General features: G+C 35.5%; 1 protein-coding gene across 1 annotated transcript in view; it reads right to left on the bottom strand.

Moving 5' to 3' along the window:
* PCDH9 (protocadherin 9) overlaps positions 1 to 20,400 on the bottom strand; it is a 1,158,506-nt gene that overhangs the window by 396,889 nt on the left and 741,217 nt on the right. Inside the window, exon 3 of the mRNA XM_052650239.1 lies at positions 12,664 to 12,865. Coding sequence (XP_052506199.1) covers positions 12,664 to 12,865 — 202 coding nt within the window. The remainder of the gene's footprint in view (positions 1 to 12,663; positions 12,866 to 20,400) is intronic.

Consider the following 20,400-nt stretch of genomic DNA (forward strand, 5'->3'; position numbering starts at 1 on the left):
ATAAAATATGTTGTATCAAACAGACTTTGAACAAAAAAAAAAAAATCATGCATCAAAATCTTTAACCAGAATTTCTCTGTTTGCAACAATCAGGGAAAGACCAATATAAAGGTCATCATTCAATGATGGAGTGATGCATTTATATTGTTGAATACAAGCACAGATTGAGCCTCTAACATTATGATTATTTTCTGGACCTGATGATTATTTTCTGGATACTATGAACTGATGCTTTTTTTTTAAAGTAAAGAAATAACATCTCTACCTGGGGAAGTATCACAGAACTATCTCTAACGTGTGTTGTGCTATGCTTGGTCACTTAGTCGTGTCCTACTCTTTGAGACCCCATGGGCTGTAGCCCACCAGGCTCCTCCGTCAATAGAATTCTCCAGGCAAGAATACTGGAGTGGGTAGCCATGCCTTCCTCCAAGGGATCCTCCGCACCTAGGGGTTGAATCTGTGCCTACTACACCTCCTGCATTTCAGGTGGATTCTTTACTACTGAGCCACCAAGGAAGTCCAACTCTAAGTAAGGTTGACTAATCATTGCGCCCAATTTTAGCTGTAATTAGATGCATGCCATCAGTAAACTTCCTCATAATACTTAAATTAGATGATTTAATTCATTTAATACTATTTTATTAAATCATTTTATTTTGAGTAGAGTTGCCAGATTCAGAAAAAAATAAAATGCAGAATGGATGCTTAAATCAGTGTAAGTATGTCCCAAATATTGCAAGAAACTGCAATATTATAATATTTGGGATATAATTAGACTGAAAAAATTTATTGTTCATTTGAAATTCAAATTTAACTGACCATCCTGTATTTTATCTGGCAACTTAAGAGTTATCAAAATCTGGGCATTCATGTATTTTTCAGTCACACTAAGCAGAATAATTCTCAATCCACTGACAGAAACATGTGTCAAAATACTGGTAAGGTTAATTTGGGACATTTGAGACAAGTATCTGTGGTTTCTTCAAAAATTTCAATCATTTTAAAACCCTAGACAGTTTGTTTTCTCTAATTTGTTTTTCTGTATCAGATAAAATAAAAGACACTAGTTTGATTTTGAGTGTATATATATATATATATATTTTTAACTGGTAATTTATTTCCATGTTTTTCTTATAAGATGGCTTTAAAATATTTCTAACAGTTACTGAAACCAGTAACTCCTTATTTTTAGATATAGCTACTGATTTGCTTATCTAGTTATCTATCACTTACAATACTCAAATTACTATAAACACTGATATAGGAAGAATTTATATATATATATATATATATATATATATATGTGTGTGTGTGTGTGTGTGTATATGTGTGTGTGTGTATTTTTTTTTTCACCTCTAAGGAAGACCACAATTCAGAGTTAACTAATGCCACCCTTAGCAGAATCAAGGCAGCTGGCAGCTATGGAAATACAATTCTTCTCAGTACAGGAATGAAAGCTGACATTACCCATCATTTACACTAGGAGGCGTATTGTTCCTACAGATTTTTTCTGCTACAGCTCAGAACATACTATTTCAGTGACTCGTATAAGCACAAATGCAAAAGAATATTACTAACAACTTTTAAATATTTATAATAAATGAGTATTCAAAGCTAATTCTTTTTGGGATTAAAGTCACACTTGAAATTGATGAGATCTAAAACTTGCCAGCAGAGAAACCTTGTGTTCCTGCTGGTTTTACAGCCATCTTCTGACTACTTCAAGTAATAATACATAAAATCATCTCATTGCAATCCTCTTAAAAATGAAATAGTAATAAAACAAAAGTACATTGTGAATAATTAATATTATAATAAATACTTTAAAGTCACAAAGTGAACATAATTTATTTAAAGTGAAATAATGAATATACTGGAGCATAAACATATACTTTATTGTATACGTTTATCAGTCTTTAGCAAACAGTGATGTTTTGGAACTGCCCATCAAATATGATAAGTATGAAAAAAGTCACATGACAGGAATTTAAGATATAAAGTATTCAGAATTTGAAACACTTTTTTAGAATATTTATCTTCTAAGGTATAACAATGATTTTACATTTTAAAACTCAACATGGTAATTTTGAAAACTTAATTGGCAACTTTTGCTAAATATTTAAGATACATGTTTTGATTTATCTACATATTAACATTTGCACTCTCTATTGCTAATAATAATAATAATACAATATTAAAGATACCTGTAAATCAAACCTGTATCATACGCCAACAGTCCTGTGGACCCAGGATCAATGAGTTAGATACTCTGAATCCAGTCTGTGCTCTTAATAACAACTCCACATTGCCTCCCCAAAGGAGCCAACACTAAATGTGTATAGGACTCAAACCTCCCCAAAGCTTTCAAATATCTTTTTGACTTTACCCTATTTTTTTCTCTCTCTTTTTTTTTTTAAATACTCTTTGCTCTCACTCCACTCTACTCTCATTTTTCCTGCCCTAAGTATTAAGATGTGTCATAATTTCCTTCTTGGATTCCTTGTCCATCCTCATAATTCCCATAGTTACTCCCGAAATTTCATTCACCTTCTACATTGTCATTTTCCAATTTCCAACTCATAGTCATTCTCCTAGTTCCTAAAAAACATTGTATGCCTTGCAAATGTTTATTTATTTGTTTTTTTAAGAATTGTTTCCTGGCACTTCCTTGGTTGTCTAGTGGTTAAGGGTCCACCTGCTGGTGCAGGGGACATGGGTTCGAGCTCTGGTCCTGGAAGACCCCATGTGCCGCATGGAAACTAAGCTCCTGCACTATAACTACTAATGCCGACAAGTCTAAAACCCAAGCTCCACCTAAGAGAAGCCACTACAGTAAGCCCCCACACCACAGCTAAACAGTATCACCTGCTTGCCACAACTAGAGAAAGTCCCTGTGCAGTGACAAAAACCCAGGGAACCCAAAAATAAATCAAAAAACAGTCTCCTGAATTTTTATCTCATATTCTCTAATTTATTTGCATAATTTTCTAATAAGTCTAGCAAACTAAAATCTTGGACTAACAAGTCTTTCTATTCTCTTATTGGCTATATTCAATTAGAACATATCATATCCTGCCCATCATTCTAAATCTGGTCCCAATATCTCAGTTTAGGCTCATTTCTTATCACAGACTGGAACAGTTGAATATCAACCATTTGTTGAGTATCTATGTTTCAAACACTATGCTAAGTGATAATTGATATCAAATAACTATAGTTTTTATAACAATAATCTCAAAGACACTAATAACCCCATTTTGAAAGTTAGGAACCTGAGACCATGTGGTAGAGCTAAGCATAACTAGCTTGTGCTACAAAAATACTGAACTATTCACTGTCTACCCAACTGCCCTTAACAATTCATAGCACCAAGAAACCTGCTCTGCCCAGCGGGTTCTCACATACACACACATACACAGAGGCACACACATATTTTATTTACAAAATTTCTGTTCATCCAGCGTCACTTGTTTAAAGTATCACTTTGTAGAACTTTTTACTGATTTCTTATTCAAGACATTCTATTCTAAACCCCACTTTAGGGACTTCCCTGGTGGTCCAGCAGTTAAGAGTCCACTTTTCATTTCAGGAGACACAGGTTCAGCCCCTGGTAGGGGAACTAAGACTCCACATGCCTCGGGGCAACTAAGCCCATGAGTCACAACTAGAGAGAAGCCCATAGGCTACAAGGAAAGATCCAGCAAGATGCAACAAAGATCCCATGTGTCACAACTAAGACCCAACACAGCCAAATAAATAAATAAATGCTTATTAAAAAAATCTGTTTTACACTTATAATTGGCATTTTTTCTAGTTCACTAATGCTATTGGTATCCAGTATCTTCTTTCCTACAAAAATCAATATCTTTTTTTTTAATCTTCTTTTTGTGGTCTATGAAATGTTTATAGCCTGCCTCTGAGAGAAAATAAATGGCAAAACAATTTCAGGAACTTCACAAATTTGCAAAAAACTGCTCATGGCCTCTCTGACCAAGGAACTTAGATTAGAACTTTTGTTCTCACAGTCTAGTATATCAATTTGTTTAAGTTTAGAAAAACTTGGTTTTAATGCCTTTCCCCAGAATCCGGTACCTGGCACATAGGAGCCTCTGCATGAGTGTCTACAGAACAAATAAATGAATTAATCATGGAAAATCTGTGTGAACAAAGGATCTTAAATGACAGTTCTTAGTTTGTAAATTATAACAGAATTACTAAGTCTTATATAAATTGTGGCAGAAATACCCTATAGTGACTGCTCAGGATCCTGACTCCTGGTGTTCATGACTATGTGTATACCCTTCCTCGAGTGTAAGCAGGACCTGAGACTTGCCTATGACCAATAGTATAAGGCAACAGTGATGGAATGTCACTCTCGTGAATATGTTAAGCTATATGAGAATGTGCGTTGCTACAAACTCACTCTAGAGACTGTCTCTCTAATTGCCCTTGAAGAAGTAAGAATTCATGTTGAGAGGCATGTGTGACTAACATTTGAGGGTTGCTGCTAAAGCTGAGAGCAGTTGCCAGCAGACAGCCAGCAAGATGCTAAGGTTCTCAGTCCTAAACCTGCAAGGAAATAAATTCTGCTAACAATCTGAAAAGGCTTCCCAGGTGGCTCAGAGGTAAAGAATCCACCTGCTAATGCAGGACATGTGGGTTTGATACCTGGGTTGGGAAGACCCCTTGGAATAGGAAATAGCAGCTCACTCAAGTATTCTTGCCAGAGAAATCCTATGGAAAGAGGAACCTGGCAGGCTACAGTCCATTGAATAGCAAAAAGAGCTGGAGAGGACTTAGCAACTAACCAACAAAAACAACCAGCTGAAAAATCTAGGAAGTAAATTCTTCTACAGTTTTGCCTGCAGATGAGAGTATAACCTTATTGACACATTGATTACAGGCATTTGAGATCCTGAGCAGAGGACTCATCCAAGTCATGTTCAGACTCCTGACTCAAAGAAATTGTGAAATTATGAATGTGTGTTGTTTTAAGGCACAAAGTTGGAGGCAATTAGCAATAGAATATATATGGTAGATATATATAGATATATATACATATACAAGAGATGGGTAGAGGTTTATTTGTTTTGTAATCTAGATGGTTCAGATGAAAATGCTCTGACCTGTCAGATTTTAAGGGGAAAGTAGTGACAAACAAATTTCTAGATTTAGTTAGAAAAATAAATTTAATAGAGCTATAAAGAAGCATAAATAAGCCTTTGTAGCATAAAGAAAATCAAATTTTGTTCTTTTGTTGCCTTTTTTCCTCTTAAAGTTACAGTATGATTGATTATCTTTTCTCTATACCATTTTCTGAGGAAATCTAGATTCATTAACTCAGGGACCAGTATTATTGGATCATCACGAATTGATTACAAAAATACCATAGGGAAATGAACACAACAAGTGACAAAACAAAACCTCTGAACAATTTTCTTTGGATCAATAAAATTAGTTCAACCCAGTATATGTTTAAAAACAATAAATACACTTCACAAAATTATTCTTATAAAATACTGTTCTCAGAATATCAAATTCATGTTTAATTCCCAAAGCATCTTATGGTTAGTGATTTTTTTTCTTGCCTATTAGGATTAGCACAATTTCTTAAGATTGAAATTTGGTGGCGTCATTATGTTTTTTCTGGACTTTTCTGGTTTGAAAATTGTATTAAGCTTATTTTTTCCTCCCCAAAATAACAGCCTGTATCTCATGCCCAATCATTTTAAATTCTCAATTTTTCTTAGCATGTATCACCCATAATTTTAAGAATGACAGGAAAAAAATATTTTTAATAATATTTTTACCTGATGAAGAATAGATACTCTAAGAATGAGTATCTCAGTTCTGCATTGCATGCTTTCCATGAAAACTACAAATAAAAATAATGACTACATTATTAAAATTGTGGAAAACATAGACCATTAAAAGGAAATCAATACTCCAAAGTGAAGACAACACACACAGTTAACATGATGTAGCACTTCCTAGTTTTTTATTTATTTGTTTTATCTTGATAGAATACTTAATTTGTCTGATTATATTTTCATGTGTTTGTGAACAATGGATTATTTTTATATTTCAGTCACTCAGTCATGTCCGACTCTTTGCGACCCTGTGAATCGCAGCACGCCAGGCCTCCCTGTCCATCACCATCTCCTGGAGTTCACTCAAATTTACGTCCATTGAGTCGGTGATGCCATCCAGCCATCTCATCCTCTGTCGTCCCCTTTTCCTCCTGCCCCCAATCCCTCCCAGCATCAGAGTCTTTTCAAATGAGTCAACTCTTTGCATGAGGTGGCCAAAGTACTGGAGTTTCAGCTTTAGCATCTTTCCTTCCAAAGAAATCCCAGGGCTGATCTCCTTTAGAATGGACTGCTTGGATCTCTCTGCAGTCCAAGGGACTCTCAAGAGTCTTCTCCAACACCACAGTTCAAAAGCATCAATTCTTTGGTGCTCAGCTTTCTTCACAGTCCAACTCTCACATCCATACATGACCACTGAAAAAACCATAGCCTTGACTAGATGGACCTTTGTTGGCAAAGTAATGTCTCTGCTTTTTAATATGCTATCTAGGTTGATCATAACTTTTCTTCCAAGGAGTAAGCGTCTTTTAATTTCATGGCTGCAGTCACCATCTGCAGTGATTTTGGAACCCCCAAAATAAAGTCTGACACTGTTTCCACTGTTTCCCCATCTATTTCCCATGAAGTGATGGGACCAGATGCCATGATCTTCGTTTTCTGAATGTTGAGCTTTAAGCCAACTTTTTCACTCTCCTCTTTCACTTTCATCAGGAGGCTTTTTAGTTCCTCTTCACTTTCCGCCATAAGGGTGGTGTCATCTGCATATCTGAGGTTATTGGTATTTCTCCTGGCAATCTTGATTCCAGCTTGTGTTTCTTCCAGTCTAGCGTTTCTCCCAGTCCAGCGTTTCTCATGGTGTACTCTGCATATAAGTTAAATAAGCAGGGTGACAATATACAGCCTTGACATACTCCTTTTCCTATTTGGAACCAATCTGTTGTTCCATGTCCAGTTCTAACTGTTGCTTCCTGACCTGCATACAAATTTCTCAAGAGGCAGGTCAGGTGGTCTGGTATTCTTATCTCTTTCAGAATTTTCCACCGTTTATTGTGATCCACACAGTCAAAGGCTTTGGCATAGTCAATAAAGCAGAAATAGATGTTTTTCTGGAACTCTCTTGCTTTTTTGATGCTGTCTTATTATATGTCAGGAACTATTATGCAAGGACAATAGGAAGGTGAGCAAAAAGTCTTTAATGATTGATGGGAAAAACAGTTCCTAATAACTAATCACACAGATTCTCTTTAAGGAAAAGGTTTAAGGACAATGATATAGAAAAATTGTTTCAATGAAAAGAGCACTAAGTAACAGTCTGAACATATGAGTTCTAGTCTTGACTCACAAGCTATGCAACTTAGGCCAATCACTTCCCTTTTTATTCCTCTGTATAAAATAATTTATACTGTATGATCTGTTGGGTCCTATTAAGATTTAAATTTTCATTAGCAATGCCAAATAATCCTTGACACAGTAGTTCTTTCACAAGTTGTACATCTTAGAATTCATATTATTCAATTTCTCAAACTTCTTAAAAAATGAAATTCATGCCCCCAAATTTAAAACTCAGTGTCAGTAATGACTATATTCTTTTGCACACTGTCTTAACATGTGCATATTGCAGGTGGTTTCTCTGAATAATGAAAGCATAACCTGTGAAGTCAGGTAAACTTGCAAAGTTTGTCGTTGTTCAGTCACTCAGTAATGTCTGACTCTTTGCCACCCCATGGACTGCAGTATGCCAAACTTCCCTGTTCTTCTCCATTTCCTGGAGCTTGCTCAGACTCATGTTCATTGAGTTGGTGATGCCATCAAACCATCTTGTCCTTGTCCTCTGTCGTCCCCTTCTCCTCTTGCCTTCTGTCTTTCCCAGCATCAGGGTCTTTTACAATGAGTTAGCTCTTCATATCAGGTGGCCAAAGTATTGGAGCTTCAGCTTCAGCATCAGTCCTTTCAATGAATATTAAGGATTGATCTCTTTTAGGATTGACTGGTTTGATCTACTTGCTGTCCAAAGGACTCTAAAGAGTCTTCTCCAACATGACAGTTCAAAGCATCAATTCTTCAGCACTCAGCCTTCTTTTTGGTCCAACTCTCACACCCATACATGACTATTAGAAAAACCATAGCTTTGACTATATGAACCTTTGTCGGCATAACAATGTCTCCACTTTTTTTTTAGTAAAATCTTCTTTTTCTCTTTATTTTTTTTTAATTTTTATTTTTATTTTATTTTGCTTTACAATACTATTGGTTTTGCCACATTGACATGAATCATTAGTATGTTGTGTAGGTTTGTCACAGCTTTTCTTGTAAGGAGCAATTGTCTTTTAATTTCATGGCTGCAGTCACCATCTGCAGTGATTTTTGAGTCCAAGAAAATAAAGTCTGTCACTGTTTCCATTGTTTCCCAGTCTAACTGCAAAGTAGTTTTAGAAAAATTTTCTGAAATTCAGTTGTGGTTCAGATGGTAAAGAACCTGCCTGCAATGAAGGAGATCTGGATTCCATCTCTGGGCTGGGAAAATCCTCTGGATAAGGGAATGGCTACCCACTCTAGTATTATTGCCTGGGAAATTCATGGACAGAGGATCCTGGCATAAAGAGTCAGACATGGCTGAATGACTAACACTTTCATAATACTATCTAACTTGCAATATTGGTGTAGAATCATAAACAATATATTAAAACATTTACTATTATTCCTGATTCATAGGTAGATCTCAATAAATATTACCCATAAATATCACCAACAATAAAAAATATTCTTAGTGAGAAATTCACCAATTTATTAATACATAATCCAGATAGAAGTGGAAGCATATGACAGATAGGGCTTTAAAAGCACAAACATAATTTGAAATTTTGTATGTGATTAAATAGAAGAAAATCCTTTAAATTAGCATTTAAAAGAAACACCAGATACAAAATATAACTCTATTCATGTTTCTCAATGGGATTTAATTCTGAATTAGTGATAATAAGCTGCTTCGGATCTGATCACATAGTTGTTTTGGTTTCTTTTTAACTTAGTGAAATCTTTTCATAACTCTAGTTATATGTGCTAAAATTAAAATCTTTGATTGAAAATCACCTTACTATTTTCATAAATTAATGGTTTTATTGAATTTTACATGGAGTGCATGATCACATTAATAAGTTAACTTTTTAAGGAAATATGATTTATTCTGCTATTTGCAAGTAAGATGAATCTTTTTATGCAGAAAAGCTGACAGAACTTAGTGCAAGAAATATTGCATGTGTGTGTGCCCTTTGTGGGCCAGTAGGCTAAGCATGCTCTAGGATTCAGAAGTGTCTAGAACATAAAGACATCATCTATTTGGTTGCTAGAGGTTTATATAAAAGCCTAAATGTATACTAAATGGGCTTTCCAGGTGGCTCAGTGGTAAATAATCTACCTTCTAAACAGGAGAGAGGGGTTTGATCCCTGGGTTGGGAAGATCGCTTGGAGAAGGAAATGGCAACCCATTTCAGTATTCTTGCCTCGGAAATCCCATGGAGAGAGGAGCATGGAGGGCTACAGTCCATGGGGTCACCAAGGAGTCAGACATGATAGCAACTAAACTACAACAGAGATATATTAAACCTTAGGTTTCCAAAAACTCCTCCACATGATGCCATTTGTACTAATTTCTTTAAAAAATGTATAATGATAAATTTACCATGAAATTGTACTAAATTTTAATTACTTTTATAGAGAATCATTATATTTGAAAAACTAGGAATCTATATCAATACAATACTCAATAACTATAGATAATACAAATTTATATGATATTGAATGATTACTATAAAATTATTACTCTTGTGGAAGTGAAAGTCACTCAGTCATTTCTGACTCTTTGCAACCCCATCAACTAAGCAGTCCATGGAATCCTCCAGGCCAGAATACTGGAATGGGTAGCCTTTCCCTTCTCCAGGGGATCTTCCCAACCTAGGGATCAAACCGGGATCTCCTGCATTGCAGGCAGATTCTTTACCAACTGAGTTTTGAGGGAAGCCCTTCTTGAAGAGAAGGCTCTTCAAGATTCTTCTCTTGAAGAGAAAACTCTTCAAGAGGCAGACATAAAATGCCACTGAAGAAAAAGGAAACAATTCATATCTACATAGCAAGATTAATACTGGTGAAGATTATTGCTTCAATTATCCTGTATCTCATGCCACAAATTTTTCAAAGTTAATTACAAAACCATAACTGCAGATTTTATATAATATATCATAATGCTATCTCAATATGAATCACTGTTTAGTTATGAATCTCTTAATGTTTCTAGGCTGGTCTAATGAATTCTTCTCCAGACATTTACATGAGATTAAAATTAAAGTCCCTTTAAGTGTCAAAGTGCTTCCCTGATAATTCAGCTAAAAAAGAATCCACCTGTAAGGCAGGAGATCCTGAAAGAACTGTTAGCCACCAGCGGCCCTCTGAGCGCCTCCTCTTCCCCTATCTGACACCTTCTTTCTCAGTGGCGAATATAGATGTGTTCTCCATCAAGGAGTACTGGTCTGGTTTAACACATTTCACTGACCATGATTATCCTGAGTGAAGTAACTGTGTTGAGTTGAATGTTGGAGTATGCAAGGGTGTGTATTCCCTACGTTTTTTTTTTTTTTTTTTTCCATGTGACTGGATTGGTTAAAAACTCTGAGGAATTCTTGAGCAAACTTGAAAGGAGTTCCCCCTACCACCTCAAGCTTTAGAATTTCTCATATCTTCTCCCATTTGGAAGCTCAGCCATTGCTATTTCTCAGGTCTAAGAAAATAAATATATTGGATAAAGTCCTGGCCTAGGGCAGCTTAGTTTCACTATATTGCTGTATACATTTTTTAAAACTTTACTTCTGTAAAAATAACTGGTGAACTATATAGACAAGTCCTATTTGTGCCAGTATACTTAAAATGGATTTTTCCTGTCTCAGTTTTGGAAGAGGCCCAAAGACCAGAGGAGTCAACCACTGCCACATGCAGAAGAGGTGGTCAAGAACCAGTTTCAGGACCTTTGCCTTAATATTAATAAAAGATGCTTTAAAATTGGAGAAGGGGAAGTTGTGGAATAGGAATTCATTTGAGAAAGAACTGTCCTACATACCCACCCTCTTTACACAAGTCCAGGAAAAGCTGAGTCAATGGAACCACTTAGGTTAATGGTCTTTAGACTAATCAGAACCAAGAGATCTGAGGAGAATATTTAATCAGGTTTCCCAAATGCTGTGAGAGGATTGGTTGCCTCTTTGAGTATCCCTGACCTTCTGGATATGTGAAGTCAAAAATGCACTTATATTTTCCTTATGAGACCAAGATACAGGGCATGAAAGACTGAGGGCCAGAGCTGGTTTGGAATTTAGATTTTCCTAAAAGACTGGCTGAGAAAAACTTCAGCAGAAAGAAAATGCAATTGTAACTGCATATGCCAATGAGAAGAGAACTACCTATCAGAAAAACCTGCAGAGACTGGGGCACACTTTAGAAAGGGGCATATGTACAAAAGATACCCATCACTTTCCTGGAATCAAAGAATCAGTTTAAATTTCTAGCAGGCAGAGAACACTAATGCTGGGTTAACATAATAGGATTAGTTAAGAAACCCCTTTAATGCTTTTTACCTCCTCTTGGTATTTCTACTTTAACCATAGAATTGCCAGAATCACTACAATACCTAAAGAAATCAGAAGAGTAGCTAGAACATTACAGGAAAGTTACCCTAATCCCATTTGCCCTATAGACAATTCAGAAACAGGTCAAGATGGATTTAGAAAAAACTTTCAATTCAAATCAAACAGAAATCATGGCTGTTACTTTGAGCTACACATAACAATTATTAAATTGGACTTCTAATTTTTTCAATTAAAGTGAACTAGGTAGTGATTTTTAAAGAGAAACAAAAAACTAGCATGACCAAAAAAGGTATAGCATTTCCCCCAGTGATTTTCAAAGGCTGAAGAAGTACCCTCACAGGGCTTACCCGGAATGAGCAATGATTTCTAACATGGGGTGTAAGTCTGTGCAGAATAAAAGATTTTGCCAATCCCATCCCACTCATTTCACTGTTTCAGTGTACTGACTAAAGAATCATACAAAATTAAATAGGTAAAAAAGTAAAACCTTCATATCACTATCACTCCTCTTCATACTTGTTTCAATCACCATATAATGTCCTTATTGGAAAATAGAATTCCACAGGATATTTTTTTCTTTTCTGTCATTGACTATGTCCACTTAACTATGTTGTATCAAATCTAAACTCTAAAAAAGTCATCCTATTTTAATATCTTTGACATGTAGATGTCATGCAAAAAAAAAAATGGCTTCTTGCAATTGCATCTGCAGCATTTTTTTTCTTTAATTTTTCATGGTTCATAAACTAAAGGTGTACGGTACAATTTAACAGCCAATATGTCAAGCATGTTAGATCTATTTCAAAAAATATTAAAACAACAATAAAGGCAGCAAAAAACAACTGAATGTCCATTTACTTGCTCCCTGGGATTACTGTTAAAATTCAAGGGCACAACAGAAAACCAGAAAATCTCCAAGCAAAGTTTGTAAGGGGACTCACCAGAGTTGGGGTCAGAGTTGCCATCTGCTTCGGTCCTCTTGTCTGGAGAGGCCTGGTCATAGAATTCGTCCTGTGGCTGAACCAGAGGAAGAGGGTGTGAGATCAGGGTTCCACTACCCACCGGCTCGTGGTCTCCTAGACCACTGTCACTGCAGCTTTCCTGGGAGCCGTCGGGGAGGTGAAAGGTAACCCGGCGCTGCGACTACAAAGAAGACCACAGGACACGCCATTAACATCCTTTCTGAAGCAACTTTAATACACAGTACAATGCCCAGGCAAAGTAAAAAATACTTGGAACACATCTGGGAACAAACATTTATTATTCGTCATTTACTATGACATGTCCAACTTGTAAAATACAAGAAAGAATTTCAATTTCGTATAATTTAAGAAAAGAAAAAAAAAGCTAATGGTAAACCACTGAAATTTGTAGAAATACAAATATAATGCTAGTGGTCAAAGCTATACAGAAGTTAAATAAGTAGAAATACACAAATGGTTGTTCCATAGATCTGAATAAGTACATAGATAATGCAATACGGCATTCTGTTTCTTGTGGATAACCGAGTATTGTGTTTAGTTGAGGGTTTTAAGGTAGCTTTTGCAATGAAGTCATTATTGCCCACTGGCCCTGATTTTTTTTACCAGTCATTATTTATAGAATATCCCTACTGAAAGGTGTTTGGAATATTACTTTGGCATCTATTTGCACAATGTCACCATCAGAAGTGACCTAAAATATGTATATGCTACTTTAATAAATTTTATAAGATAAAATTGTGCCTTTTGGCACATATCATTGCTTAGTTCTCTTGGTATATATTCTTCTAGGTGATGCAATGTTTGAGATTGGAGACTATTTACAGCTGTGTGGGGTGGCGTTTTATGCCTGACAGAATTATGTGAGAGTAGTAAACTTACACTTTACCTCTGACTACACCTATTTTCACTCTACTTTGATATAAAAAAATAAACCTTTCAATATCACATCACATATGACTAATATTGCTCAGATTTTAAAATTATGAATATATAATTATTTATATAAATAATATGGAGATATACTATATGGCATAATCATTTTGTCATACTCAAAATTTGTGCTTTTTAGTAGACAACCTATTGCATCCATTTCAAAGAAAATGAATGAATTTAGAGTAAAATATTATAGGTAGAAATACTGCTTCTCTATAAATGTAGTTTTTATAGACTGACAATAGAACATGGCTTATTTCCTGTGAGTCACTAGTTCAAATCATGCTGAGTCATAATTGAGAAGAGCTGATACTACTGTATTGTTTTTCAATCACCTGTGTGAAAGGATTTAAGAGTTCAGTACATTTTTAATGAACTGATGTGAACATCACATAAACTATAATCCTAAATGGTCCTAATTGAGTCTATTGTAGCACACTTGAGCTTCAAGCACAACCATCTCCCTACCATTGTTCCTTCCTCAGTAGATTTTGAAATGTGCCTAGAGAGTGCTACACAATATCAAGGAAAATTTAAATTTTAATATCTAATTAATATCTGAAATGCATTTCTACTTTTATAGGGAAGACCATGCTACTGATTTTATTTATTAGAGTGTTCGTTCTCCCATGTGAACTTAACTCTTGAGGGAAAAGCAATAATGCCAATATCTTCCATTTCTGTTTCAATATTCACTTAATTCATTATGTGCTTGTGCGTGTGAGCTCAGTCGTGTCTTACTCTTTGTGTTGTGATGGACTGTAGTCTCCCAGGCTCCTCTGTCCATGGGATTATCTAGGCAAGAATATTGGAGTGGGTTGCCATTTCCTTCTCCAGGAGCATATTAAGTGAATCCTTTTGTAATAAACACAGTACTAAGGACAGTGACCAGCTGCACACAATACATAATTGTCAAATACTGCTTTTAAAGTGACAGGCTGCTAAAAATTTCCATAGTTTGAGTAATCAACGTATCTTTGGTGTACCTCTAGATGACTACCTGTTAGTGATAGTTCAGACAAGTAAAAAGAAGTCAAAACACAAGAGAAAGACAATGGAACAATTTGATTCTGCAACCTTCATAAAGCATTTTGGGAAGACACGCATAAGCTATTATAAAACATTTGTTTCATAGGTGAAGGAAAAAGGAAAATTAATATCTGTGATATTTTTCTAAACATAATGTTGCTTTAATTACTATAGTTTTTTTCATAGGAAATGTCCAAGTCCTCAACATCAGCTGTATCTAAATGCAGCAGTTCTTGTAGTAAAGTGATTAGAGCTAGTGTTTACTGAGCACCTACTCGTATAGAGACTGGTACTATAATTACACTGAGAATAAAAAGGAAAATATTTTTTAAACTATTTCAAATACAACATATTAGATTCCATCTGATACATACTATACTATAATATTTCTTTACCACTTTGTAAGTGAGAATAAGATATAAATCTAGTATAATTTATTTGCACTAAGACCCTGTAAAGTAGAGTAATATAATGTTTAAACCACTGCGGCTTATGGAAATATTTCCTAATTAATTTGACTCAAAGATGTTTAAGTCTTAATTGGCAAAACTGTGCACAATTTATCAGTCTAATGGGAGGTAGGGGTGGTGATGCATATGGACTAAGAATTGCAATATGGATATTATAGTAGGAAGCAAATTGATCAAGCAAATCAGTCTTTAACTTATCATCATAATGATCGATGCAAGTGAAATAATGTTTGGCTTCTCAAGGTAGATAAAAGGAAAATGTTTGAATAAATTAAAATGAAGGAAAATTAGGATAATTTCTGCATTAAGAAACAAAAGTTATAGGTGTCATGAAAGACTACAGTACTTATTCCGTTTTTACCCAAGAGCACCAGATGAGGAGTCAGAACCAGACCTCCTGCCTGGGAGTGCTTGCCCTGTAGAGCCTGGTCCTGGACAATGACACCATTTCTTTGAAGGAGTTCTTGGCCTTGTAAAATGGATGGAGCAGTGCCTTCAGCAGTGGATGTTGTAAGGTTCAAATAGATAAAATAAGAAGTGTTCTTGTTACATAAAACATGACACATGGTATGTACTCAATAAAAGGTAGCTGTGAAAGTGAAAGTCACTGTCGTGTCTGACTCTTTGCAACGCCATGGACTGTCCATGAAATTCTCCAGTCCAGAATACTAGAATGGGTAGCCTTTCCCTTCTCCAGGGGATCTTCCCAACCCAGGGATTGAACCTAGGTCTCCCACATTGCAGGTGGATTCTTTACCAGCTGAGCCACAAGGGAAGCCCCAATTCTTGAAATTCATATCTACACATTCTCTTTTAATTTCCGGGGTATCAATGTTTAGCAATTATAGAGATGTAATACTTTCACCCCAGAAAAAGTGTTGTTCTTTGGAAAGAGAACTGAAGTCTTGGCATGCCTCCCATTGTGCTTGTAGGTATGTTAGCCCAGAATCTCTTTGAGTGTAAGGTGTTCTGGGATAAGAGTGAGGGATGGAGATCAACAGTTTAGAACACAGGATTTTCTTTGCAGAGAAAGTGAAGGTTTTCCCACTGTTCTTTCAAGAAACCTGTAATTGTTTGTATATTTAAAGAAAGAAAGAAAGAACTTTTTACTTGTAGCCTCTGGGAATTTTGATTTTGGGTTATCGCCATGGAAATGTGCCCCAATTTGGGTTATAAATATAGTCAAACTCTGCCTGACTGAATTGGGACACACATGCTATCATGAGACTACTTCAGACTTTCCAAAGCCTGGGCACTTATATTTTGCTTTCCTGAATCTATTTCTTACAATGTATATTTTCTCTCATGGGAAACATTGTTATTATTTTTGCTAAGTTTGGTTGAAGGTTTGAGTGTCATATTTATGTATCTAATTTATCACTGACAAAGTTAGCTCCAGGTCCCAGGCTGGCCAGAGAAAAAGTAAGATGGCAACAATAATTACTAAGGATGATCATTGTTATTGTATCTCTAGACTGCTGGTATGGATTCTGACCACATTAACCTTCCATCAGAGACCCTGTACTCTATGCCAGAATAAAGGGCCATCCATACAAATACAGAAATGTCCAGGACCTTGCAGGTTGGAAGGTATCACACTGATTAGATTTGAGAAACATCACCAAGTACATTTACAATACTTTTTCTTGTAGGTTAGTGTGAAGGAGAGCAACAATTTAAGATGCCCTGAGAAGATACACATGTTTTTGTGCTGGGCACTGTTTTTTAAGATTCACTGAGAGAATGAGTCACCTAAGAATACCAATCATTGCTTTAATGCTTCTCTTATGTGTCTTACTGCTACAGGATATTATTCACCAATGAATGACTCATATTTAAGCCTAAAATCCCAGTCCCATTAATTTAGAGAGATTTTCATGCACAAAGATTTGCTATTAAGGTACTTTGTGCCTTTGTATAACATAGCAAAATGGTAGAAAATGGTGAAATGCCTAGTAAGTAACTTAATTATATGATAGCATATAACCAAAACATTCACAATACTTAAAATCCTGTTAATGTTGGCTTAAAACTCAACATTCAGAAAACTAAGATCATGGCATTTGGTCCCATCACTTCATGGAAAATAGATGGGGAGATAATGGAGAGAGGTTTTTTTTTTTTTTTTTTTGGGGGGGGGGGGGGTCCAAAATCACTGCAGATGGTACTGCAGCCATGATTAAAAGATGCTTGCTCCTTGGAAGAAAAGTTATGACCAACCTAGACTGCATATTAAAAAGCACAGACATTGCTAAAAAAAGCCCAGTCCATCTAGTCAAAGCTATGGTTTTTCCAGTAATCATGTATGGATGTGAGAGTTGGACTATAAAGAAAGCTGAGCACTGAAGAATTGATACTTTTGAATTGTGATGTTGGAGAAGACTCTTGAGAGTTCCTTGGACTGTGAGGAAATCAAACCAGTCCATCCTAAAGGAAATCAGTCCTAAATATTCATTGGAAGGACTGATGCTGAAGCTGAAACTCCAATAATTTGGCCAACTGATGCAAAGAACTGACTCATTTGAAAAGATCCTGATGCTGGGAAACATGGAAGGCGGAAGGAGAAGGGGACGACAGAGGATGAGATGCTTGGATGGCATCACCAGCTCCAGAGTTGTGATGGACAAGGAAGCCTGGCGTGCTGCAGTCCACAGGGTCACAAAGAGTCAGACATGACTGAGTGACTGAACTGAACTGATAATATATTGTTAAGTGTAAAAATCAAGTTAGCAAAAATTTTACTGAGTTGAATTGATTTTTTTTTTTTAAGTGCCTTGGTTCATACCATTTGGGCTTCCCTGGTGGCTCAGTAGGAATCCACCTGAAATATAGGAGACCTCCTACAACACAGGAGAACCAGGTTCAGTCTATGGGTTGGGAAGATCTCCTGGAGAAGGGAATGACAATACACTCCAGTATTCTTACCTGGGAAATCCCATGGATAAAGAAGCCTGGTGGTCTACAGTCTGTGGGGTTGCAAAAGTCAGATACAACTTAGCGACTAAACCACCACCTAATGTGTCTTGAGGTGTGAATATGTGTAAGCTAATATATGATTGCGTACATTAAGTATTTAAATTGGTATTGTTTGGTTATAGAGTTACAATATTTTAAAATTTTATTATTTTGACTATACTAAAGTTATCATACGTTCAGTTCAGTTCAGTTGCTCAGTCGTGTCCAGTTCATTGCTACCCAATGAACAGCAGCATGCCAGGCTTCCCTGTCCATCACCAACTCCTGGCGCTTGCTCAAACTCATGTCCATTGGGTCGGTGATGCCATCCAACAATCTCATCCTATGTTGTTCCCTTCTCCTCCTGTCCTCAATCTTTCCCAGCATCACAGTCTTTTCTAATGAGTCAGTTCTTGGCATCAGGTGGCCAATGTATTGGAGTGTCATACATTATATTTATTAATTATATTATAATCATAGTATCATACATTATATTTACAATATTAGAACATATGCTATTTTTAAGTATTTTTCCTCACCACTTATAGCAAAATAGAACTTAGTCCAAGAGAAAGGGAACATCTGATAGACAGTAGTTGGGCTTTCTCTTGATCTCAAATATCAAACAAATCATCTATCACTGTGCAGCTACCCTAACTTCCATTTTTAGCTACTTTAGCTAAGTTTTAATCATTTCAATTAAAGATCCTTGCCTTTTCCTCAAATCACAAGATAATATGAATACAGACTAAGCCAATTATTATAAGACAAATAAGTAAATTTACTAGTTAATGGGTGACATTTAAAATAATTATATTTTTGAAAAGTATAAATTATTTGGAAGTAGAGAAAAGTGCCCTAGGATTATTTAAATATGGTTAAATCCATAGAAAAATTTTAAAATACCTTTACAAATAAATATTCCTTATTTTGATTTAGTTCTTTTAATCACATTCAAAAAATAAAATATTACATACATATATAAAATCTGTAAGTAGTACACACACACATATATGCACACAAACACATCGGCCAGAATTATTTTTGATAAAGTAAAAAACAGTGTTAAATTTCCATAATATAAACTTGTTTTTGCTTTATTTCAGCATTAAATCCAATGGAATAGGCTTTTTTTAATTTGAAATAATATTTTCATATATATTTTGTCTCAAGTAGCAAAGAAAATTATACCAAAAATGGTTAAAAAACTCTGGAGATTGTAAACTGCATTTGAATTCAAATATTTCTTAAAACATTAATTAGAAACATTTTGTACTTTCTTATTTTTAAGAGAACATATTTCCATTTAAAATTTAAAAGTAATTGTTAAGACTATAGTCTTAGGTTGCAAGCTATGGAAAGAGGAATTTTTAAATGACAGAATAACAGACATTCAGCTAAAACCACTGATTCAATTCAGTAGCAAGTTCCTCAATAGCTTCTTGGCATCTAAAATCAATGAGTACTCTTCCTCTTAATAAAATCCTGAGTCAAGTAAAACTCATAGAGGTTTAGAGGGTAAATTAAATGCAACCCAGAAAGCAATTTGTGGTACAGTTTAATTTGCTATTACTCAACACTCACAGGCTTGACTAGAGACTAATATTACTATACATATGTTCTTCCTCATTCATGTTTGAGCACTCTCATCAAGAAACTAGGACTCTAAGAAACAGTACTGCAGGACAGAATTAATACAGAACTTTTCAACTGGTGATAAATGAAATAATTCTGAGTACAGAATTAGTTTATAATGAGTCATTTTATTATTTGTTACTGGTAAATTGAGTTAATCTCCTATCTTTTTGATTGGAAATACTTATGCTAAAAAGGTTCTACTATTGCAGAATATGTGTACTTTTTTAAAGCTAGAAATCATCTAGGGATTTTCTAGTCTCTTTGAATTTGTTACATTTATTTCAAATGAGTAAGTGAGGTAAAGGGATTTGTCTCTGTTTGTTTCAATAGGAACTTATGTAGTTTTTACTTTCTGATTTTCAACAAAAAGGACTATTCATTTATCCCCTCATAAATAATTTTTGACAATCTATTTGTATAATTCATTAAAGAAACCTCAACTAAAACTGAAAGTAGGGTGGGCCTGTAGGAGGAGCTGTCACATTCATAGTCAATTACTCCAAAGTGATCCCTGTTGACATCTCCCACTAGAAGTTGTCTCCTACTTTACCATCCGGGGAAGTTGAAAACTTCTCTATCTCCTGAATAGCCCAGCCAATCAGAGAGGATAGCAGCCCAACCAATGAGAACCTTCATACTTTGGATTCACAGTTTCTTCCAACAGACTCTG

This window comes from Budorcas taxicolor, chromosome 12, assembly GCF_023091745.1.
Source record: "Budorcas taxicolor isolate Tak-1 chromosome 12, Takin1.1, whole genome shotgun sequence".
NCBI classification, from domain to species: Eukaryota; Metazoa; Chordata; class Mammalia; order Artiodactyla; family Bovidae; genus Budorcas; species Budorcas taxicolor.